At 37.5% G+C, this 26,332-nt stretch overlaps 1 protein-coding gene across 1 annotated transcript; it reads left to right on the top strand.

Annotated features, from left to right (window-relative positions):
- Positions 1–4,905: 4,905 nt before the first annotated feature.
- On the top strand, positions 4,906–25,191 carry luc7l3 (LUC7-like 3 pre-mRNA splicing factor). The gene is made up of 11 exons (XM_051717684.1): positions 4,906–5,112; positions 6,451–6,517; positions 6,610–6,649; positions 7,093–7,237; positions 8,769–8,843; positions 8,931–9,035; positions 9,206–9,367; positions 15,158–15,498; positions 15,870–16,057; positions 21,193–21,389; positions 24,673–25,191. Exons 1-10 carry the CDS (start codon positions 5,014–5,016, stop codon positions 21,354–21,356), a joined length of 1,386 nt encoding a protein of 461 aa, XP_051573644.1. The 5' UTR covers positions 4,906–5,013; the 3' UTR covers positions 21,357–21,389; positions 24,673–25,191.
- Positions 25,192–26,332: the final 1,141 nt, after the last annotated feature.

A 26,332-nucleotide genomic window follows, 5' to 3' on the forward strand; every position in this document is an offset into this window, starting at 1 on the left:
TAATTTCATTACCGTAATTAATTACTTAGTAATACAATACACCCAACACTTCATATCACACCACAGGACATGTCAACTTCACAAAAGTATTTTTTGTCAGCTACCCCATAAACTAACAAGTGTTTGTCTACTGATCATATCTGCTGCCCTGTACAGTGAAAAACATAAAACTAATGATAGTTCATGTTTTGCAAAAATTCTCTCATAATATTATATATTATTATTCTGTATGTGTTGTTTCATAAATGAAAACTTGTCAAACGTACAAATATAAAAGTATTTCCTCTACTTTAAAACAATATATGCTTGCCAATATTAGATCGATCTGAAACAAGTTGGGCTCATTCAATTGGGCAGAAAATCTCTGTGACACAGACAGGATTTGGTGATAATAATGTGGGATATCGAACTATTAAAGTAATCTTAATTAACTTTTCTGATTTTTGAAGAAAACTTGTTTGTTTCTGAAACCAGCACATAGAACGCACATTAAGTAGAACTGAAGCACGAGCTGTCCAGCGCTGAAAACTGCCACCAATGTTTCCACGTTAGCTGTAGGTTCGAAAGTCGTTGGACATTCTGTTTCTCCTAATGGGTCTCTATGGAGGCAACAGTCTTACAAAGATATCTAAGCACAATTAGGTTAAAGAGAATATATCAAACGGGTTTGACTTTTCGTCAGCTAAATTCGGTCTGTACTTACCGAAATCTGTAACAATGCCCCCAGTGGCCAAAGCAGTAACTGTTGTTGGGTGTACGGGCACATGTGAGCTCCATTTTCAGGGTGTAACATCCACGGAGGGGCGCCAAAAGCAAGTTGTGAGGCGAGTTGTTTTCAGCTGTACAGGCTGTAATTAGTGAGGAGGAATGCATATTTTATACACTGTACCCAACCCAAACCCCAAACCTATGAGAAAGTGTGGCCTTAACCTATGAAAGGTGCTTTTTCTGACATCCTGACCTCAGACAGATTGACAAACTCAAATGCAAAATTGATTAATTTGGACTTTAGGCCAGTTTTATACTTATGATCAAGGATATTGAAATAAAACAAACATTATTTTGACTTCTGAAGCCACTTTATGTCTTATATTACCCAGAGGTTTTTAAACTAGGGTCCGGGGACCTCCAAGGGTCCGCAAGGGGGTGCTAGGGGTCAGCGAAAAATGTCATAGAATTTTTTTTTTTTTAAATGTCAACATTATTATCTTTTTTAAATCATGAGATTAATCACGATTGTTTTATTCTATTGACAGCCATAGTTTTAAACATCAATAAATAAAAATAAATCTGCATATGATTTCATAAAAAAACATTTGTGAAAATTGCTGTACAAATAAATTTGAATTGATTTAAAAATGTCTGTGTTTAGCCACTGGCTGGTAAATGTTCAGATTTCACTCACCAGTGACTGAGTAGTGTAGTGGCGAACGAGTTCAGCACCGAGATCCTTTCACTGCGTGTTGAGAGTAAAATTTTGGTTTGACTCATTCCATGTAATGTGTATTAAGGGTTAGGGTTAGGGTGTGTAACCAATGACGAGATCCACGCAATCCATTTGTTTTTGAATAATGTCTCTTTTAATATCGTTTCTGTTCTTTATAGTCAATTGTTGATCAAAAAGTAAAAAGTAACATTTAGTTCTAATCACACTTAGCACAGATGCGGTAAAGAAGCCATTCGACTCCACTCATGTTAATATGCGTTCAACCAAAACACATACAGTATGTGAGACGCTTGCTGAACTGCCGCTATTCTAAATGAGTCAGTACTTTTTTAGAACGGTACTATCGAATCGAAAATCAGAATCGAATCTAAAGCTTGTGAATTGGAATCAGTTTGAATTGAGAAATATTCAAACTCTGAATGCATGCCTGACTACCACATTATTATTATTTTTATTATTATAATTTTTTTTCACACAATTTGGGATGCCCAGTTCCCAATGCGCTTTCAAGTCCTCATGGTGGCGTAGTGATTCGCCTCAATCCGGGTGGCGGAGGACAAATCCCAGCTGCCTCCGCGTCTGAGACCGTCAACCCGCACATCTTATCACGTGACTTGTTGAGTGCGTTGCCACGGAGACATAGTGCGTGTGGAGGCTTCACGCCATCCACCGCAGCATCCATGCTCAACTCACCATGCGCCCCACCGATAATGAACCACATTATAGTGACCATGAGGAGGTTACCCCATGTGACTCTACCATCCCTAGCAACCGGGCCAATTTCGTTGCTCAGGAGACCTGGCTGGAGTCACTCAGCACGCCCTGGGATTCGAACTAGCGAACTCCAGGGGTGGTAGCCAGCATCTTTTACCACTGAGCTTCCCAGGCCCCTCTGACTAACACATGATTGATTACAGCAGCGGTCAATCGCATGCTTGGCTGTGGGTGCACAGTGATTCTGTGTCTGACAGGAATAGAGCGTGAAGAGCTCTAAAGAAGCAGCACTCGTGAAACGTCTCATTCACAAACAAACTGAATTACCTCACTGAAACTAATTTGTTGGTCATTGGTTCCACACAATGAAAATTATTTTCTTTAATAGAAAATGTAAATGTAGGCTCTACTCAAATACTTTGTATAGCAAAAACATAAATGTTTAATGAGTTAACGTAACTTAAGTTTGATCCTTTCAAATACCTCTATTGAACCTTGCAGCTTGGTGCAAGCTAGCAACAAACACATTAGCATATTGTATATATCTTTTTGTACTATATAACAAGTATGGTGCTGCTGAGAGTTTACAGAATCCAATTTTTTCAGTAGTACTGTACCCAACATCGACCTAACCATTAGCTTCACTCTTCTTCGCAATGGTAACTTCCAAAACAATTCAGCATGACACAATCTCCTCTAAATCCCAAAATAACAGAACTTCAAACACGTACAAGTCTCCTACTTGTTTCGTTTTGCATAGAAATACATTAAAATAACACTTCATTTTAAAATGTACTCTGCCAATCCAGTCACATGCAAAGCATGCTAAATCCTCTGCCCGGTTTCAGCAATACACTGATGCAACAAATACTCTATTATTCACATATTCCCAACAAAATTGGATTAGGTGAACAAAGATGGATTGTAAACAATTAAATTAAGTTGAGACCAAATGCTAAAGAATTGTGTTGCATTTGCTAATTTTAAATAAGTTAATTGAGCATGCAGTAACAATCACGTTGAGTGAACACCATTGGTTGGAAGTCTGAATCTATTTGAACATTTCAAAGCAATGTAATCATATCACTTTTTTGATGACTGTTGAATATCACTTGGACTTCATGCAATATAATTATGTTCTCATCTCAAACAAAAATGTATTAAGTTGATTTCTTCAACAACAACAACAACAAACTCCAAAATGAAATTAGCATTACTTCTAATTAAGCTCAGTTATTAATACCACGAGATGCAGTAAGTACAAACTGAGATGTACAACAAATTAAATTACCTTAATTACAGGTTCACATTTAGTAATTTTTTTGAACTATGTTGAAGTGGCTTAAATTGGCTTACACTGACACCTAGTGGCTTGGATGCAGTGTTATTATGGTTAACGAAAACGAAAACGAACTAAAATAATTTTCGTTAACTAAAATAAAAATAAAAACTGAAATTATTGGAAAAAAACTGAAACTAAACTAAAATACTTTTTCATAACTCCAAAACAAACTAAAATAAAATAAAATTGATCTCAAATTAATTTTAGTTTTAGGTTTTGATATTATATGGTGAATATGGGCAAAGTGGGTCAATTTTTGAATTTTTATTTTCTTGACACTTTGAATTATGATCCAAACGACACATAACCTAACATTATACCTTTGAAGAAAGCTTAGGATGTCTTCTACCTTAGTCAAAAGCAAAAATTAAGAAATATTCAATACTGGGAAGTAGAAGCTCTGAAGATCCTCTTTTGACCAAATCCCAGCTGTGTTTAAGCAGCAGGGCCTACTGGTAAAGTGGGATAGAGGAAAAATTATTCTCTAGAAAAAATATATATATGAAATTAATTTGTATATGTTCTTCTACACTTTCACATAATAACATTAAGTTAAATTTTACTTGTTTATAAGCTTAACTAGATTTACCTCAAATTTCTGTCATTTTCTTTACCATTGCTTTTCCCAGCAGTGATCATGAAATGAGTTCTGCCACACATTCCAAAGTAAAATCATCAATTTAAAACTTCAAAAAAGGTAAAGGGATAGTTGACCCAAAAATGAAAATTCTCTCATTTACTCACCCTCATGCCATCCCAAATGTGTATGACTTATTATTATTATTATTATTCAGCTGAACATAGAAGAATATTTCAGCTCTGTTGGTCCATACAATGCAAGTGAATGGGGTGTGAAATATTGAAGCTCTAAAAAGCACATAAAGGCAGCATAAAAGCCATCCATAAGACTTCAGTGGTTTAATCCATGTCTTCTGAAATGATCTAATCTGTTTTGGGTGAGAACAGACCAAAATATAACTCCTTTTTCACTGTACACCTTGCAATTGCAGTCTACAGGAACGATCATGATTTAAAATTACACTTACTAGTACAGTTCACAGAGTGCTAGATGGCACTGGGAAATATAATTGAGCTTGAAATCATCAATATTGAAGGTGAGTAAATTATGAAAGAATTTGCATTTTTGGGTGAACTGTCCCTTTAACAAACATAGCTGTTGTAAACCAGTACAAAACTTAAACATGTATTACTCATTTTAAATCATAAAGTTTCTTTGTTTACATTTCAAAAGCCTAAAATCCTGCTATGACTATTTCCAGGGTTAAATTAGGTACTTTCCTCTTGTGAATTTGAAAGCGTACTTGTCATCCCGTCCACTAGGAAGCGTAGTAAAGGTTGGCGTTCCTCGAAATGATTTATGGGTAATCTCCGTTGCGCGCTGTTCAGCTGCCATTTTGTGGAGATCAGAATAGGGGACGCAGCACACGTTATTCTGTAGATGAATAAAACCACTGTGTTATAACGGATCACACATTAAACTCCAGACACGATGCTTTCAGCCGCCCAATTACTCGATGAGTTAATGGGCCGGGACCGGAATTTGGCTCCGGATGAGAAGCGCTGTAATGTGCGCTGGGATCATGAGACTGTGAGTGCGCTAACTGCTAAACACCAGCAGCATCTCATTACATACAAACTCAGACCGAATTAAGAGAGCTTATAGAAGACATTTCGAATATAAGTACACTGTATGGGGTCTCGTTTGTTTGTTTGTTCGTTCCTTCCGGTTGTTTCTATGAAGTTAGCACGCTAGTGTCATTGTTGAATGTGAACACGCGGCACACATCCAGGAGTGCAGCGTCCCGCCCTCAAGCTGTTTATGCGGTGTTTGCTGAGGCATCAATCACTATTATTATTGCTCATATTTAGGGTTAGAGATTTGAACAAACCTCCTAAGCCTAAATATTGTGCGAAACTCTTCCCGTACGTTTAGACATGAATGATAACTTAAAGGGACAGTTCACCTAAAAATGAAAATTTTCTCATTTACTCGCCCTCATGCCATCCCAGTTGTGTATGCCTTTTTCTTCTGCTGAACGCAAAGGAAGATTTTTAGAAGAATATCTCAGCTCTGTAGGCCTATACAATGCAAGTGAATGGTGACCAGAATGTTGAAGCTCCAAAAAGCACACAAAGGCAACATAAAAGTCATCAATAAACCTCTAGTGGATTAATCCATGTCTTCTGAAGTGATCTAATCTGTTTTGGGTGAGAACAGACCAAAATGTAACTCCCTTTTTACTGTACATATTGCCATTGTAGTCTTAACACGAGGTATTTGGCTTAAAATGAGTTCTTTTAAAGTAAATGTTAAACATAGATAATGATGAAAGCCAAAAGATTAAGCGCCGTGGATCGATATTTACTGAGTAATCCATTATTTTGTAAAGGGGGTCAAAATGACAATTTTTGTCTAGGATTTTGGAGCAAAACTACAGGTAAAAAATAACATTAGGAAGGTGGCATTATCCAGATTTGATTTTTATACAGAGAAATGTAGGGTTATTAATAATATCAATTGACCTCAGCATCTGTTGTCGCATTATATGCCAATGGCGTGAGTCCAAATGTGTGAAAAAAGCACTTTTGTGTTGTTTTTCCAAAGTTGGAGTGCCTATAACTCCAGAAGTATTAGCTATATCTTAATATACTTTTAGATTCTAGTTCAGAACGAACTTTCCTGTGTGTATTTTCATCTTTAAGGGCCTACATGGTTAAATCTTAGAGATATGGCGCGCTCAATGTTGCTCCATCCAAAAATGGTTCAATTAAACCCATTTTCAATGGTCGAAAACCATGTGACATGAAGCTATCTAGATTTTTTGGGGGGGGGGGGGTTGTTTACCCACTAATCACAAATGACTTAAAGTCATGGAAGTTCATTGGTTTAAACATGTACTTACCCATGATTCTCTGTTTACTTCAGGTCTGTAAATACTACCTGTGTGGCTTCTGCCCTGCTGAACTGTTCACAAACACACGGTCAGACTTGGGTAAGACTCTTAATGTTCTTAAATATATTAATCAGATTTTATTTTTATGATCAGTTGTGAAATTAATCTTTTTATTTATTTTTTTATACCAGGTCCATGTGAAAAAATCCATGATGAAAACTTGAGGAAAATGTAAGTTACCACACTAGGCTATATGAATGAATCCTACAAAAACATGTCCAGGTCATATTTCACCCCAAATTAATAACAAAAACTAAAATATTTGTTATAAATTTTTTTTAAATAATTTATTTACTTTAATATATATACTTTATATTTAATCTGTGTAAATTAAACACATCAAATAATAATGTATAAATACTTGACAATTTCAGTATGTTTTCAGCATTACACTTTTTTATTGTAATTAATTTTTTGCATTATGGTCATGATAATTTTGGAGAAAATATGGAGTCTTAATGGTCCAAATAATAGGCTTTTTTAAAATATATAATTTCTTATTTTCTTGATTTGAGTGAAATATGACCCGGTCATGTCTTGTGCGACTGATCCATTTACAGTTATGATGCATGTTGTTTGAGTTATGACTCAGGATCTGGTAATGAATGCTTTAGGTATGAGAAGAGTTCCCGCTTTATGAAGGAAGGATATGAGCGTGACTTCCTGCGGTACCTGCAGAGTCTGCTGGCCGAGGTGGAGCGCAGGATTCGGAGGGGCCATGCGCGCTTGGCACTGTCGCAAGCGCAGCAGAACTCTGGAGTGTGTACTTCTACATTCTATCATCATTTATTTGTTTCAAACTTGTATTAATATCTTTAGTTGAATATTATTCACAATTTCTCCTTTTTATGTTCAAAACACTGTTTTCCAAACAGTGAAAATGGATGGTGATTTTTAACACAAAGCTCCTCAAGTTAGTGTTCTGAAGCCATATAATAGCTTTGTGTGAGGAACATACTAGAGGTAGACCGATTGATCTGTAAAACAGATATATCGGTGTCGATAGTTGCTTTTTGGAACTATCAGTTATCTGCAAAAATCTGTTGATAGTTGCCTGTAGTTTTTTCGTCATTTCAAAATAAGAGTCTCCAATATGTTTCAGGCTTGTTTATACTTAAAAGTCTCACGTTATGTACCAAATCATATTTTTTTTGCTAGTTATTATTAGGATTTTGGTTGAACAAAAAAAACTGCGTCTGGGATTTTATTCATTTTAGACATTTTGTCTTTACCCGCCGTAATAAAGAATACAAATTGTTTTACATTTTATAAATCAGTTTGAAAAACTGTCGGCCGATTAATCGGTTATCGGCCTTTCCCACTACCGTAGTTAACTGTGTTGACAAAATCCACTATCGGTCAACCTTTAGAATATACTGAAATTCAAGTTTTCACTGCAATTCCCATTTGCCGTTGCTGATAATCCAATGGCAATGTTGTGCCAGGTTTGACTTTGGCAGTGCCAAATGGCATTGGCTCTTGTGTCACATGTCCGATCATGTTGCGCTAAGCTTTGATATGCTGAAGTGCGATTGAAATTTTAGAGCTACTGTGGAGGGCAAAGTTCCACACGAAGTAATTGTATGGCTTCAGAGGAATTGCAATTCAAAAGTACAAGTTTTTTGTTTGTACTAATATGGTGTTTTTTTGTGTGGTGTCCTATTTGGAGTTTTATAGCCTTAAAGGGATAGGTCACCCAAAACTCATCATTTACTCACCTTCATGCCATCCCAGATGTGTGTAACTTTTTTTCTGTTGAACACAAAGATTTTTAGAAGAATATCTGTTAGTCCATACAATGCAAGTGAATGGTGACCAAAAAGCACATAAAGGCAACATTGAAGTTTTTTTCCTGTAAATTCACCTCCCTGCCCAGTAGGTAGCAATATGCACAAATAATGTGAAAGTGGATATTTATGTTAAAAATGGACTTAAATATTGATCTGTTTCTCACCCACACCTATCATATCACTTCTGAAGATATGGATTAAAACCACTGGAGTTGTATGGATTACTTTTATGCTGCCTTTAAGTAAATGATGAGAGAATTTTCATTTTGGGTGAACTATCCCCTTAAATCCCCTTTCACCTTCATTAGATGGAAAACAGCAGCTCAGACGTTGTTTAAAATTTCTCCTTTGGTGTTTCTCGGAAGACAGTAAATACGTTTTTAAGCTCTCGATATGAGGGTGAGTAAATGGGCATTTTAATTTTTGTGTGAACTGTTCCTTTGAAGACAGCTTGATTTACTGTCCACATTTTTATTCCTACTTCCAACATTAATTTCCAGGGACCAGGTCCGTCGGGGAAGAACGAGGAGAAGGCTCAGGTCCTCACAGAGAAGATTGAAGAGCTTGTGCTTCAGGTATGTTTTGCGTATCGTAAGATGTAAAGAGAGTGAATGTGAGTGTTTTGGGAAGGGTGTTAAGTGTGTGTGTGTGTGTGCCATCAGATTGAGGAATTGGGCTCGGAGGGGCGTGTCGAGGAGGCGCAGGGCATGATGAAGCTGGTGGAGCAACTTAAGGAAGAGAGGGAGCAGCTTAGTTCCACCCCTTCAGTGAGTCGCACATCCTGGACACAAATGAGATTCATCATCTCTTCTTTGTAGTTTTTGCTGTGGAATAATTGAAAACAAACAACAAATGTATTCTACTGTGCTTTACTCTGAAATGAAAATGATGTTGGTGTGTATAAACGTTTTTTTTTTTTCTTTTTTTTCTTCATCAGACTATTGAGAGCTTTGCAGCTCAGGAGAAGCAGATGGAGGTGTGTGAAGTGTGTGGTGCTTTTCTTATAGTGGGTGACGCTCAGTCCAGAGTGGACGATCATCTAATGGGCAAACAACATATGGGATATGCCAAAATCAAAGCCACTGTAGAAGAACTGAAGGTCAGTTAATATTTTGAAAAAGATTTTTGCCACTGTGATTCGTTTTTTTTTCTTCTAATTTTAACTGAGATTAGTCGATAATTGTAATGATGGAATTATTGTAAATGTTCTCTGATACACTGATACATTTTCATCAAAAGACTGATGTTTAAACGTATTTTTAAAAATTCAGATCAAATTAGAATTGTTAGGCTACGTCCACATTAATCCAGATACATTTGAAAATGCTTTTTCGAAGGGCTCTCCGTCCACACTGCTGTTTTCAAGTGTTTTTCACAAGTTGCTCGTCCACACTAAAGCATAAGAAAATGCATAAATCCCCTTACTGCACATGCGGAAAATTGCCGTTCCATGTGCGAGCTGAAATGCAATTGTCCTTGTGTTTTGTCGACGGACAGCAATTCCGAGTAAACTTTGTGTCGCCTTTGTACAATCTTCATATTGCATTCCTTCAAAGTAATATTGATCTTTAACAATGCTATCAAAGTGAATAACAGGTACAACAACAGCGCTACAACATAGGCTGCCATCTTGAGTGTTTTGGGTTGAATGGATCACATGACTGCGTCACATGACGTCAAATTGTTGTCATCGTTTTCAGAAATCTCCGTCTTCCCCATCCACACTACAACGCGAAGATGGCATTTTCAAATTGATTCACTTGGGAGAGCATTTTTGAAAAGCTTTATTTTCGCTGTCAAAAACTCTGTCTCAGTGTGGACGGAAGGCCAAAATGTAGCGAAAATGAGTTTTCAAACGAAAATTATTAGTGTGGACATGGCCTTAGTTAGAGATTAAAAAAAAAAAAAAAATAGACCTCGCATTATTGGCTTCACATATTGGCCCAGTCACATGCCTATTATTTAAAACAAGTTCACAAATGTTGGCCAGTACCAGGGTTTCCATGGTGACAAAAACCAGAAAATATCAGGGGATGTTTTTAAATTGTGATTCCCAGGCGTGAAAAATATCAGGACATTTTTCCAGGTCTGCAAAATTCATAGAAATGAATGAAAATCATAGAAATATCAGTGGTGAATAGACATTTTCTGTCTTGTTTTGCTCTGCTCTAAAGTATTTCATCAGCTAGATACTGCTCTTATGTAGATTAAAACTTGATCGCAAGACAAGATGTTGGAATTGTGAGCAAATCGTTATTTTGAGTACAAATTAGGGCTGTAAATGTTTAAAATTTTTGAACTAATTAATCGCACAGTTGTCTGTAATCGCGATTAATCATGGTGCATTAAGGGTAGCTCAGTGGTAAAAGACGCTGGCTGCCACCCCTGGAGTTCACTAGTTCGAATCCTAGGGTGTGCTGAATGACTCCAGCGAGGTCTCCTAAGCAACCAAATTGGCCCGGTTGCTAGGGAGGGTAGTGTCACATGGGGTAACCACCTCGTGGTCACTATAATGTGGTTCGTTCTCGGTGGGGCGCGTGGTAAGTTGAGCGCGGATGCCGCGTTGGGTAGCGTGAAGCCTACACACACGCTATGTCTCCGTGGCAACGCGCTCAACAAGCCACGTGATGAGATGCGTGGGTTGATGGTCTCAGACACGGAGGCAACTGGGATTCATCCTCCGCCACCCGGATTGAGGCGAATCACTACGCGACCACGAGGACTTAAAAGCACATTGGGAATTGGGCATTCCAAATTGGGTGAAAAAGGGAAAAAAAAAAAAAATCATGATACATTAAAAAAAGAACATTAAAATATAATCATAATATATTTGTTATAATTTGTCTCAAAGAATTTGCAAGAATCATCATTTGTTTTAATGTTTAATGTTAAAATGTTCAGTTTTTTTGTGGATGGTTAATTAAGCACATTTTAACAGGTATAAATCTTTGATATAAGTATATGTTTACATACCATAAAATAAGTGGACATGCTGTAAATAAAAGTTGGGTAAAAGCTTCTGCTGTTTTTCAGTTAACTTTTTAAATAATTTCAAATAGGCAGATTAAATTCATATCAAACTTTATTGACAAGATAAATTTAAGGGTACATTGCCAATGCATTATCACACACTATACATACAGATATAACAAATTGAATGCTGAAGTTTAAAATCTCTAAATTATTATTTTCTCTGGCTACCGTTTGGTTTCTTTCGTGCACACACACGCTGGGTCTCGTGGGTTTTTGACACTGGTTCAGATGACAGTGAGTGAGTTTTTGGGTGATTCAAAGGGATACGGCAGCTTGCCCATGTCTCTCTCAGACCTGGCTCACCTCTTGTGTGTCTCCATTCTCCATAGTAAATCCTCTCCTGTGTTTATTATGCCTGGGATATGCGTCGCGTGTAATGAGTAAGTATGCACAGCTCCACACAATCAGTTTCTGTGCTGGAATGTGCAGTCGAGCATGTACCGCCTGGAAATTTATATACGCCAATTTTAGCCACTGGAAGAGAAAAAAAACGGATGCTGCATTAATTGCATACAAAAAAATTATGCGTTAAACAGTCAACTATTAAAGGTGCTGTAAGCGGGGGTCTGGGTAGCTCAGCGATTAAAGACGCTGACTACCACCCCTGGAATCGCAAGTTCGAATCCAGGGCATGCTGAGTGACTCCAGCCAGGTCTCCTAAGCAACCACACGAGCTAGGTCTCCGTGGTAACGCACTCAACAAGCCACGTGATTGACCGTCTCAGATGCGGAGGCAACTGAGATTCGTCCTCCGCCAACCGGATTGAGGTGAGTCACAACGCCACCACGAGGACTTGGAGCACACTGGGAATTGGGCATTCCAAATTGGGGAGAAAAGGGGAGAGAGAGAAAAGAAAAAGAGGTGCTGTAAGCAATTTTCCACAATTTCCACAAGCTGTCAAGCTGAGCTGTTGGATTAGCCACGCCCCCTTTTTCTAAAACCAGGCACTTTAAAGATACCAAATGAGATTTGAGACCGACATGAGCAGAAACAGTTGTCAAAAACAAGAGCAGCAAAATAGCACCCTCAACTGACAACTTTTATAAGCAACATGGCATAAAAATGGCATTAAGCCTCAACTCGCTGTAACTATAATACTTGGAGAACGTGCAAAAATGATTGACAAGCAGAAAGCGTCATTGTCCGTTGCCCGCAGACACTTTTTGGTTTGCTGTTTACAGAGTCTAGAGCTATCACAGAAAACGGTGAGATATCTCAGGACACTTATTTCATATCTTTCAGGGAGTAGTAAAAATGTTTTACATACCTTACCATGAAAAAATCACTTGCAGCACCTTTAATTGCAGAAATTATTGTGTTAAATTTCACAGCCCTAATAAAATGTTTCGTCAAATTAGTCATTTATTTATTAGTCGATTAAAAGGATTTATAAAATTCCATTTCCAGTAATCGGAAACGCCTGGAAAAGTCATTGGTGAAGAAGGGAGGGAACCAGAAATGGGCATTTTGGTTGCTTTGATTACTGAAGTACTTGTCTGTGTACTGTGTACCAGGGTGTCCGTTAGCTGGTAAATACCAGTTTTTGAGCATTAAAATGTCCTTATGTCTGATAAATTCAAACATGGTCGGACACAATGTCTGGGAAAAATATTAGCACGAAGCATCAGCTACTTCTTTAGTTGAAGTCACAAATGCACAGCGTGACACAATCCCCATGATTACAGCGCTTCACTGCCACAGAGGTTTAAACTTTCCCAAAGTTTGCGGAGTTCTTACCCGCGACTACAGTGGGCTTTATACCGCACACTGAAAAATGCAGCCTGCGTTATTCCCGTCTCACATGCCCGCATTGAGAAGCTTCTCATTTCAGAAAACTTGTATTAAAACGGCCTTGCGTTGCCGTCTTCTGGAGGAGCTTTTATGCTATGAAAAATCAAATTAGCCAAGGTGAGAACTTGTATGACATAACTAGGGGTGGGAGATATGACGCATCTTACATCACGATAACGATATATATCACAGAGTATAGTCATTTTCTAAACCAATTAAAATTGGTTTATTATATTTAATAACTGTATTGTAATGCCTGTTTTTTGGATAATCCAGAGAATTAAAACTTCCTCTTATATAATTTTCTCTATTTCGAACTTGACAATAATCAAAGTAAAAAAAAAAAAAAAAAACTCGGTTTTAAATCATTACCATAATGCTAAATTTCACAGTATGCCACATTTGAGTGTGTTGTTGACCGTATTATTACTAAAAAATTTTGGGAAGCCTGTTGGACTCGGCCGCACTTGCGTGCTCCAGAGAAAGCACACGTGACACTCACATGAAACACAGATGTGTGTGTCAGATAGAAGCATATTATTCATATCGCACAGCCCTAGACATGACCTAACGATTTTTATTTTAATATTTCTTTGTAAACGAAAGGACATGTGGCAAATGTAGTTTAATTTTATTTTATTTTTTTTTTTGCTTTGCCCACTTTTGCTCACTGGTGAATGTTTTTTAATTAGAACTTGTTCCATGACAGCAGTTATTTTTATTTTTTTTTATATATAGAAAAGAAGCTATATTGAACAAACGTTTGCCATTTTGTGTCATTATATCACATTATTATGCATAGCCCATCGCGTTACAGTGCAAAATAAACAAAGTAAATGACCTGATTTTTTCCAATTTGTCCAGCAAACTTGATCATTCCCAGACATGTTGGACCGCACCAAAATTTCTTTGTGGAAACTCTGCTGTGTACATATGTCAGACAGACATCTTTAGCTGCTGCATTGCATCTCGTTGTTCCAGTTTCTCACATGATCATTATTATTGGCTGTTATAACATAGACTGTTACAAAGAAGGGCATAATCAAAATATAATGCCTCATATTGTCTAAGTGGAGACTCGCTGGCCAACTCAATGAAAAAACTGCTCAGAAAGCACGTCTCTCTTTTTCATTTAGGTTTCTGTAATTGTCTTGAGCACGCACCACTGTTTCCGTCGAGGCTGGCTGAACAGTATACTTTCGAACCGAGGTTGGCTTGACCAGAGATGCCGTAACTATCACGTTTTTAATATGCCATGTTAGTTGAAAATGGTTTTGAAGACCCTGTGTTTGTTCCATTCAACTGCACCCCGTTTAGCTGTTTGAAAGGAAAAACTCGCCTGGTATGTGTGCACATCTCCAGAGTGTTGAACGCTGTCTCTGCCTCACACAGAAAGTCATGTGTTTCAGATTGTTGCTGTGATGATTTAGACTGCAAGGTACCACCGAAAATCATGACAATATCAAAATAAATATAAGGCCCCTCTTTGACAAGATTGTGTATATTTGTCAATGAATTTCGAACTTTGTAAAAAAGTCATGTCACGCATGATCATAATAGATCATCGTTTTCATGATTGATCATTGCTGTCACTTCCCAGTACTTGAGGATTGTGGGTGCCCAATTTGGATTCTTATTATTAGGGCTGCACGACTATGACAAAAAAACATAATTGTGGATTATTTCCCATGATATTTAATTTTCAGTTAATTTTGATTAATAGAATTTTCCTACTACTGTACTATTATGTAGGCTACATCCAAAACAAGCAAATTTCAGATCCTGATTACTTTATTGCTGTTTTATACATCAGTAAGTCAAGACATCTAAACAGTACAAGCAAAACTGTTAGTCAAAGAATAACACTAAAATAAGTTTAAAAAAAATGATGCAGTTGGAGTAGACATGTTGTAACTGACACTTTGTCCATGATTAGTTAATTGTGGAAGCTGTAATTGTAATTTTTATTTATTTGATTCATTGTGCTGCCCTACTCATTATGACACAAAAAACAAAAGTGTAAAAAGTAAAGGGTGTGAACTAAATATCAATTTGTTCCCGCAGGAAAAACTGCGTCGGCGTTCAGAGGACCCGGAGAAGGACGAGCGAGGGAAGAAAGAGAAGGAGGACCGTGAGCGTGAAAGGGAGGAACGTGAGAAAAAACGCAAAGAGGAGGAGGAGAAAGAGAAAGAGCGGGAAAAAGAGAGGGAGCGAGAGCGGGAGAGAGAGAGGGAACGCGAGAGAGAGAGGGATCGGGACAGAGAGAGAGAACGGGAACGGGACAGACGCGGGAGGCGGAGTCACTCCAACAGTAGACACTCCAGCCGTGCATCAGACCGCCGCAGGAGCCGCTCGCGAGACAGGAAGAGGTCCAGGAGTAAGGAACGGGACAGGAAACGCAGCAGGTACACTACTGTCACACAGCTACCATTGACCACTATACAGGACCTGAGATTTTAGATGCATCATGGCGTTCGCAACACTTAACTTCCTTAATGTGACATATTTTCAAATGAAACGGAACATTTTGTGGAAAATAATGGTGGGAGTAGGGCTGACTGACACTTTTGGAACATCTCAATGGTTTGCAGCATCATATATGGCACGTATCGCAAATCAGTTGTAGTGTGCATGTGCTGAAGCATCCGAGTATACTTTTGACCAGCACACTGGAAAATCAAGTGTACCCGGGCTTTTAACATATGCTTGCTGTGTCTGTGACATTTGGGGTTTCCTTGATACACTAGTATTTAATAACTTGTTGCATGTACAACAGGAGCCGTGAACGTGACCGAGAGAGGAGGCGCAGCCGGGAACGCTCGGACAGGAAGCGGCGCTCTCGGAGCAGGGAGAGGAGGAGATCCCGCAGCTCTGAACGCAAGAGCCACCGGCACCGCAGCCGTAGCAGAGACAGAGAGAAGGACAGAGGGGACAAAGACAAGGACAAATCCTCTAAGAACAAAGGTTTGGCACTTGATGCTGAAATTGCAAACTATTTGTATAATCGATTGCAAGAGTGACCGCCCATTTTTTAAGTACAAGTATTTTTCCAGTTTATAAAAATGTTCTATAAAATAGAAATTCGAAATGCATTCATAAAAGACGTTATCCAATCAAAGACAGTACAGTATCAAACTATTGACATATGTCATTAAGTATAAAAATTGGATTTTACTTGCAGAACCAACTGTTGCACTCTTTAAAAAAAAAAAAAAAAAAAAAAAAAAACACTTGTGGATTGTTTTTATTGTAAAGTTTGCAAACGTTTGAGTAATTACACTTGGTTACAACTATCCAATCATGAAAGATCAAGTGTTAATGCCATCTATAGCAGGGTATACACAAAATTATTTTACGATTGTTGCTTGTCAAGACTGTTCGATATGATCCCAGTGAAATCTCGGCACACTGTGACGTTGTTAGACTGTACGATACCCATCGGATCCAAGACTTTGGTAACAACTGACCCAATTAATAGGTATCCATAGATATCAATGCTTGTTTCTAGGGATGTGCTACGGTGGTCGACTAATTGACTAGTCGTCCAACAAGTGACTAGTCGATTAGTGGGGTTGACTACAAACATTAATATTTTTAGTGGTGATGGTTTTAATGGGAGACACAATTCTCAAATTATTTGAGAGACGCAACTTCTTGGAGTGTTTTTGTGTGATTATCGTAGGGCTGAGCGATATGGCAAAAAATATTATCACGATATTCTTTTTCATTTCATTCGATATCGATATTTATCATTTCCAAGTTAGTCAAAATAGTCTATACAAAACTGCACTGCGGGCCCAGAGACAGCCAAAGCAGTGGTGTCTGAGGGATCTTCTACTAAAATATTACAATATTTTATAGAGTTTATCAGTCGAGTGCAGTTGGATATGAATGTCAAAAGATGATCTGTTCATTTTGAATCATAATGATTATTTTCATATTTCTTTACATTCATATACCCAAGTATGGGGGCATAGAAGCCCTTGTGACTGAGGAATGATACTGTATGGGGGTTCAGGTGTATCTCCAGAGAGAAAATGTAAAAGTCTGAATGGACCATTTTTATATTTTCATTAAAGTGAGAGATTAGACTACAACTAGTAATTTGTTTGTCTTTCATCCTTGTCAGAGATCATGACATCTGAATAATTTCACAAAATTAGAACAGAAATCTATTTGTTTATTATTAAAGGCTTGTAACATGCTGATTACTAAAACTAAATTTAGAAAGATAAACTTTATGGTCTAAAGGCGCTCTGGAAACACGCGCCTCGTGTTTACTCGCATGCGGGGAAAAGAGGAAACGCGTGCAGAGCGGGATAGGGCATAAATGAAGCGTTCAGTGCTAGAGAAGAAGATTCAAGAATACAGCGCAGAAAGATCAGATATTATGTAACCAGCACTGTTGTTTTGTCGCGCTGCTCACTAGAGACGACGAAGGGGCGCAACTGTCGTCATGATGTCTTGCAGTCCAGATGGAATCAATACGGGGTCTGGACCTGGAACGCGATGAGTGGCGTAGCGGGGACATAAGCAGCTTCATACAGTCTAAGGCTGCGTTTCCACTGACGCAGAAGAAATCCGCTCAAAGCCACTCCCAATGCTAGGGAACAGCTTGCTCTGTGCTGCTGTCAGTTCTACAATCCACCTCGCGAGCATGACGCTCGGCTTCCATAGGAAGGAATTGAAAGCGCTCGCTCACCACGCGCCAGTGGAAAGGTACGATAAGAAAGCCAAACTGCTTGTGTTTTTAGCAACACGCACCTGATCGTCTAGATGTAGAACACAGGTTAAATATAGAAAATTACTCAAAAGCTTATCATCGATATCATGGAGTTTTTTTATCATGATAAATATCGAGATCGTTTTATCGCCCAGCCCTAGATTATAGCTTGCTGTGCTTAAAATCATCATAGACATGTAAAAATACAGTATGCACATACAACGATCAGCCACAACATTAAAACTACCTGCCTAATATTGTGTAGGTCCCCCTCGTGCTGCCAAAACAGCGCCAACCCGCATCTCAAAATAGCATTCTGAGATGCTATTCTTCTTACCACAATTGTACAGAGGGGTTACAATTGTACAGTCTGGCCATTCTCTGTTGACCTCTCTCATTAAGGCGTTTCCATCCACAGAACTGCCGCTCACTGGATGTTTTTTGTTTTTGGCACCATTCTGAGTAAATTCTAGAGACTGTTGTGTGTGAAAATTCCAGGAGATCAGCAGTTACAAAAATACTCAAACCAGCCCGTCTGGCACCAACAATCATGCTACACTCCAAATCACTGAGATCAAATTTTTTTTCCCATTCTGATGGTTGATGTGAACATTAACTGTAGTTCCTGACCCATATCTGATGATTTTATGCACTGCTGCCACTTGATTGGCTGATTAGATAATCGCATGGATGATTGTTGGTGCCAGATGGGCTGGTTTGAGTATTTCTGTAACTGCTGATCTCCTGGGATTTTCACACACAACAGTCTCTAGTTTACTCGGAATGGTGCCAAAAACAAAAAACATCCAGTGAGCGGCAGTTCTGTGGATGGAAACGCCTTGTTGTTGAGAGGGCAACAGAGAATGGCCAGACTGGTTCTAACTGACAAAGTCTACGGTAACTCAGATAACCACTCTGTACAATTGTGGTCAGAAGAATAGCATCTCAGAATGCTATTCTGAGATGCGGGTTGGCACTGTTTTGGCGGCATGAGGGGGACCTGCACAATATTAGGCAGGTGGTTTTAATGTTGTGGCTGATCGGTGTATATGTCATACGTCTTTGGCTGCTGCATTGGGTCTCGTTGTTCCAATGTCTATTCATTAACATAGGCTGTTATAATATAATTTGTTACAATAAGTACAAAAGAGGGCATGATAAAAAATAATGCATAATATTTTGTCATTATGTGAAGACTCGCTGGTCAGTTCAATGAAACAGTGCTCAGAACGTGTGTCTCTGTTCTTCAGGTTACCGTAATAAGCTTAGTAAGTGCGCACCACTGTTTCTGAACCGTGTATCTGCAAACCGTGGTTTCTGTGACACCATAGTCATAGCGTTTTTAAAACGCAGTGTTAAGTTGAAAATAGTTCTAAAGACCCTGCATTCTGTTACATTCAGATGTGCTCCATCGAGATGTTTGAAAGAAAGATTTCGCCTTGTGTGTGTGTGTGTGCTCGCTTCTCCAGAGTGTAGAGCACCGTCTCTGCCCCGGACAGAAAGTCACGCTGCGCTCTGTTGGAGTTTGTTGCTTCCTCCCATTTAACTTGGAATTTTAAACTTCATACTGGGAAAACTGCAATGGAATGCCACTTTATGTTGGACTTGCAACTCGTGCGGAAATCTTCAGCTGATTTCGCTGAGATGCAGGTGTGTCACGCAAACATGTCGGCACAGAGGGAGATTTACAGTCAATGATAAACCTTCACTTTTCTTAAATAATATACATCGAGTCGAAGTTTCTACCTTATATGACAATAAAACCTGTTTAGCAAATGTGTGCAGAGACAGATGTTCAAAACACGGTGGATTAAACTTTCTTTTGATTATTGTAAACCTGTAGAACAAACATTTGCATTGCAGTATTGTTTATCAGTTTGGTTGCTATGAGATTTCTCTGTTGACAATCAAGGTATCACTGATAATGACAACGTAATCCATCTCAAAATTAAAAATAAGGCCCCTCTTTGATACACAGTGTATAGTTGTCAGGTAGTTGTCACTGAAGTTAGAATTCAAGCATTTTTGTTTTCGATCACCTTTTTCATGATCGATCATTGCTGTCATTGGGTATTTGTGCCCATCCCTAATTCATATGGGAACATTTCTTTTACAATGTCCAATTTGCTTGCATGTAAAAGGAATTCTCTCTCAGCTAATGCTCTTAATTATAAAGGAACCTTCTAGTCAACCCTTCTAGATACAATTTGAAAATATTAATTTGAGAAATTATCATTAGTTTTTCATTGAATTTGTCACATTTTAGCTTTTGAAAAAATGTTCAAATTCAGCCTATTCCATCAATTAATATCTTGAAATTTCATATGTTGCATATATCTTTTGTTTTATTTTTTATTACTTTTTACTTGCATAACTTCTACTATTTATAAGTATTTACGTTGATATGTAGTAGGGTTGCACGGTATACCAGTACTAACGAAATATTTTAAATGGTATGATCTTGTTAATTTCGGTACCATATTAAAGTATGCTGCCATTATCAAAATGTAATGTGAGTTTTGAGATGAAATCAAAGACCATTTTAAAATAATATTAAAAAAGCCTCTATATGGCCAAGTGTCATCATTAAACAGCAGAAGGATGGCATTAATTGAAATAATATAGTTCACAGTGTGAATGAGATGCGCCTCTCTGCCCTGTCATCTCCTTCACGCACGCACATGAACACACAAACGCAACACACTACTAATGCTTTATTTTCATGCAGTGTGTTCAAAAGTATCCATCTGCTGAGCCACAGATCAGTGTGTTGAGTGTATAAATGGCTGTGAACTCTATAATGAACTCTTTCTCCGTTGCAGCTCGGAGATTTCAGCTCGCGAGTCGCGGGAAGCTTGATATAATATGGAATATGAACTTGTTTTCTTTGCATTATTCGAGGTCTGAAAACTGCATCTTTTGTTATTTTGACCAGTTGTCATTTTCTGCAAATAAATGCTCTAAATGACAATATTTGGGAGAAATGTTGTCAGTACTTTATAGAATAAAACTAAAATGTTCATTTTACTCAAACACGTACCTATAAATAGTCAATCCAGAGAAACTGATCATTTTGCAGTGGTCTCAATTTTTTCCAGAGCTGTAGAGTGAAAGATCGATCTTGGGATTTAAGATTCGATATTGACATCGTTCAAAAGATCTCGATGCATCAGAAAATCTATATTTTTCCCAGTCCTAGTCGGTGAACATGCCGATTTTGAGACTCAATGTGTAAAAGTGTGACTGTGCATACCCAATCAGATGGCAAATCAATCAATCGCTTTAAATAGAGTTTTATTTTGTTGGTCCTTCTATTTGGCTGAATCTGACACCACCCATCTTTGTTTAATAAATATTATTGCCATCTTTCCCTCAGAGCACAAGGACTCTTCAGATGAGAAGAGGAGCAGCAGAAAGGGCTCTGTTGAGAAGTCCAACGAGCTTTCCAAGCCCGAACCCATGGAGGCAGAGCCTCCCAAAGCGGAAGTGAATGGCACCGCCGAAGAGCTTCATTCTGAAGGTGACACACAGTCCAATTAAAACTGATCTGATAGGACCTCAGATCAGAGCCAGGTAAGTGCAACCGTCCTCCCCGGCCCGGGTCTCTCCCCCTCTCCCCTTCCCCCCTTTTTCTTTCAGTTCTGTCTGTGATTTTTCTTCCTGTTTTTTAATAGTGCATCGTAAGTATGCACTGAAGATGGGGACTAGGCCGAAACGGAAGTAGAATGAATGAAACCCAGAGGGAAAAGCCAGTGTAGCCCTGAAAAACATGCTTGGAGGTACCTCGTTTTGTATCGGTCATACATCTGTCTTTTTAGACAAGTTCTCTTCCAAATTTAAGTTTTTTTTTTTTTTTTCTAACTCTTCCTTTACTACCTAAACCTGTGTACTCACTCAATGCTCGCAGTAAAAATAAATTAGTAGATAACTTTGTTTGCACATTATTTGCACTTATACAAAATGATTGTGTGCTCATGCATGTCTACATGCATAAGCACTCAGCATTTTACCATCTACTATATCTATAAGGTGTTCATAAGAGGTCCAACAAGTGCATTGAACTGCAATGAATACTGATTTTTTTGGAGTTACATGGATATGTTGCACATTTAATACCGTCTGTTCTTAAAGTTGAGATCCGATAGCATTGGGATGATGGAAGTGTAGGGTTAATGAATTATTGCAGCTGACTTCCACACCTCACACAGCGTTGGTGTTGTGAACGACCCCCCATGAAAAGCCAATTTAAAAATCAAGGATACTGTCAATCTGTGCAGGTACTCACCCAAGGTACTCCTTTCACTACCCACATCCATTTGAATGCTGTTGCCTGTGAACGTGTCTTAGAGCTTGTTTATTTACCCTATCTCTTTTTTCCCAGTTTGAAATGTCCTCAGTTTTGCTTTCTGTTGGTTTCAAGTGCCAATGGCTTACTCTACACCTTAAACAGGTGGATTTAATGTGTCAGATTTACAGATGAAGCCCAACTGATATCCCAGAGTAACCAATCAAACCAGATTAACATCAAAACAGTTCTTGTTTGTGTCGCTTATTTTTGTTTTGCCTGTTCAGTAAGCAGTGATAGGTGTTGGAGTTAGGGCTGGGCAATACAGCTAAAACGGTCATCTCGATGTTTTTCAGCCTCTGACGACATATGATACCTCAATTTACTGTAGGCGTTTGTTCTGAAATAATTCAGAGGAAGCATTTTGACCAAACAACTACTGTTGCCAAGCAGTGTTGGGTGTAATCCTATTGCAAAGTATTTAGCTACTGTAATCTAGTTACTTTTTTGTAAAAAGTAGTCTCATACATTTACATTTTAAATTCTTGTAATCAGATTACATTTACTGACATAATTACTTTTAAAGCGTGTGTCCTTGTGCAGAGTTGCACTTTAAAAATAAAATGTATACATTTAAAACAAATGATGTTCATATAAACGGCTGTTTGCGTTACTGTACCAGTTACTAGTCGGGGACTAACGTGTGGTGCCGAGTGTATGACTTGTGTTTAACAATGAATGAGAAAATGTATATTTTGAATTTGTAGAGTGAAATTTTTTTTAGAAAGTAACTTAAGTACATTAACTGGTAATGATTACTTTTGTAAAGATGTAATTTTAAAAAAATTGGTAGAATTAGTAATTTGTAGTGGATTACTTTTTTAGTAGCTTGCCTAACACTGTTGCCAAGTAGGTTCAAAATGTTTATTGCAAGAAGTAAATGCAGTAAAAATCTAGTTAAAAATAATCAGATACTGTTTTTCACTAAATGGAGTAAATTATGTATATGCACCAATACAATACTAAAACAGCAAAATTATTTAAGTGCACTCAATATTTTTTTCCTCATTACAAAAGTTTAACAAAGACATGAATTGTAATTTTGCAATATATGTAGGAAACCATGAGCACTCACATTGAAATGAAGACTTCAGTCATATCAGTAACCTTATAAAAGCTGTTTTATTCTACATGGAGAGGGTCCGCACATGGGGGCTGCCATGTTAGAATCACATGACCAGCTGAATACTACTCGCTTAATCTCAGTAACCGTCCTGTTATTTGACACTTTCACTCATTGATTAAAGTAATCGTGGCTGACTGTGAATGCTACATTTCTACAATGGCATCTGAAACTGAAAACTATTGATTTTAAATGATGTTGCATCCAAACCACTAGGTGTCAGTGGAAGTACAAGATGACACAAAGACAAAAGTTACTGAGTGCACCTTTAAATATATTTCTGATAAAAAGTTGAATATATGATAACTTGAGTGAAATATGGTGCAAACAAATTGCTGACTGGAGAGTTTGTTGAAATGGACTGTTTGAATTGATTTGAAAAGTATCGAACTCTCATTCTAATGGCACGTTTGCTACTGAAGTTCAAAGTTCTGTTGTAACATTCTCATACTCGTGAGTCACTGGACAAAGAATGATTGTGAAACTAGTCTGATGCGTTTTTGTTTTAAGAAGTGTAATGGCCAAATAAAAAGTGCTTAAAATTGTTGCAAAATTCATGATGTTGCTTAATTTAATCATTAGTTTTATTGCCAGTGAAGTCATTGTGTATAGAGAATAAATATCTGATATTGTCCAGCCCTAGCCGAAGGCCACGTCAACACTAATCTGTTTTCGTTTAAAACTCCGTTTTTAGTTTCTAACGTCATCAGTTTCCAAAGTATGTGGTAATGGAGAGCGTTTTCGATATGCTCTGATTTCGGTGGAGGATAGTGCCGCTCTAGTGTCAATTTGAAATGTAAACGTAGCGAAATTAGTGCGTATTCAAATAAAAATTTATTGGTGTGGACGTGGCCTAAATGAGTTTTTTTTTTTTTTTTAAATGCAGGTGTGTATTTGAAGTAAACTTTTTATTATTATTCTTTCTCTTGTTTGTTTAAATGTCCTACTTGTGTTGTCCTTTATAATAGTAGTGCATGCATTCAGAATAAGATCAGCCACCTAGAATGTCAAAGTCAGACCATATAGACGAGGGGATATCAATTCTTTAAAGAAATACTCCAAGGTTTTATTTGTCTGCTTTCCTTCAATGATTTTTTCTTGTGTCACTGAGCAGTTACTTTTGCTGCTACTTTGTTCAATTTCATTGAAAATTTTAAATCTGTAGCTCAAGATATTTAATTCAAAGGTTTATGATTGTTGATTGGACAAAAGGCATAACATTTTTTTAACAAATGTGATTTGATTTTTTTTTTTTAAGTAAAAAAAGTGAGATATAAAAGAGCCTTTTTATTTTACAGAAATAATTGTGAAATTTTAATTGGATCTGCTGAAAATGTGTCTGGTTTCACACACTAATCGAATGTTTTCTGACCATTTGTGTACGTCAGGGGGAGTTTGGACAACTGCAAGAGGAAGACATTGAAGACCTCCATACTACAACACAACTCCGCTGCTTTAAAACAAGGTGAACCACAGACGTAGTGGCCTATTACGATAAAATTATAAAGAGATGTAAATGTAAAATGGTTCTGTCGCCTTTTTTCAGCGTTTCCACAGGACCTTTCGTGTTCTTTTTATCATGTTCGTTTGGTTTTGTTTTCTTTGGTCTTACTGCTATAAGTTCGTATAGATGCACATGCAGGTCCACCCTGATTTCTGTTAGTATGCATTCAGAATGAGTAAAGTACTTGTGGCATGTTTGCTCTGTTCAGTCTGCTCTCACATCTGAGATATTGAAGATCAGTTTTGTTCAGTATTTTGACTGGAAGCCCACTGCTTAAATATTTCCCCTCTGTACGCTAAATCCCAAATCTTTATACAATTTTAGTTTAGACAAGTGAGTTTTCATTTTGTTCCAGTTTTAAATCCTGTATTTGTCTTGAATAAAAAGAAACATTGAAAACCGCTTTGTCTTTAATTTCTTTTGTGATTTAATTATTTTTAATAAAAAAATTTTTTTTTAAAATATCAATGTATGTGAAGAGACCTGGACGTAGTTTCTAAATGGTTTAATATGATGGGTCTCAATAATCATTTTCTTTTTAACTCTTCACTGTACCTTCGATTTATGGACCCTTTTCACAGACTTTGATGTGTTTCCGCCTTGTGCTTAGCAGTATAAATCAAGAACTTTTTTATATTTGCAATTTGTTAATGATTTAGTGTTAATGTACTTTGTGTTATATTACCCCAGAATCATTTAAAAAAAAAAAGTTGATGGTGAATTTGGCCTCTTTCTCTCTTCTGACTTCTGTAATTACAATTATTTGTATTTTTTTTTTTTTTTTTTTGGAAAGCTGTGAAGTGGACTATTTTTCTTTTGCTGTTTGGAGTAAACAGGTAAGAAAAAAATATATTTGCTGTGGTCGCCCATTCACCGTTATACAAGTTTACCACAGTGGTGCCTCCAGGATTTTTTCTTAAGGGGTGGTCAGAGGGGACAGTGGATTTTAGGGTGGCACACCAAAAATTTGAGTATGTATATAATTGAGTGTGTGTGATTAATTAGGCCTAATTAAACAAGTTCATATAGGACTGAGGTATTCAATTAATATTAATTCAATTTCTCTATTTTCTTCACAGTGAAGTCCAAAGTCTTAACTTATAGTCAACTTAGCAGTTAATATGTTTATAATTTCACAATTGTTTTTTCAATAATTTGTGTAATAGGTATACTTTTCACAAAGAGCAGCTTTACAGAGAATAAAATAGTGTCTTACAAAACCCCAGTGAGCAAGCCAGAGTTGAATAGTCTGTGACAGGGACCAAGCAAACACCAAACATTCCCTTAACGTTAGCATATGGTTCCTGTTTGGTTAATTTTTGGGAACCGGTTATATTTTTAAAACCATAAACTAACGTTCCCAGAACATTGCAGGCAGGTTTTTGTGGGACAACCTTAAAATAACAAAATGATTATGGCTATTTTTAGGTTTTATTTTTCATAATTTTTCATTGTTTGATTATTTGAGGTTGACAGACAACGAATTAAATTAGTGAAGCAGGCTAGTGTTTAATTAAATGAAGAAAATAGATAGGCTAACAGTA

This window comes from Myxocyprinus asiaticus, chromosome 14, assembly GCF_019703515.2.
Source record: "Myxocyprinus asiaticus isolate MX2 ecotype Aquarium Trade chromosome 14, UBuf_Myxa_2, whole genome shotgun sequence".
Lineage (NCBI taxonomy): Eukaryota > Metazoa > Chordata > Actinopteri > Cypriniformes > Catostomidae > Myxocyprinus > Myxocyprinus asiaticus.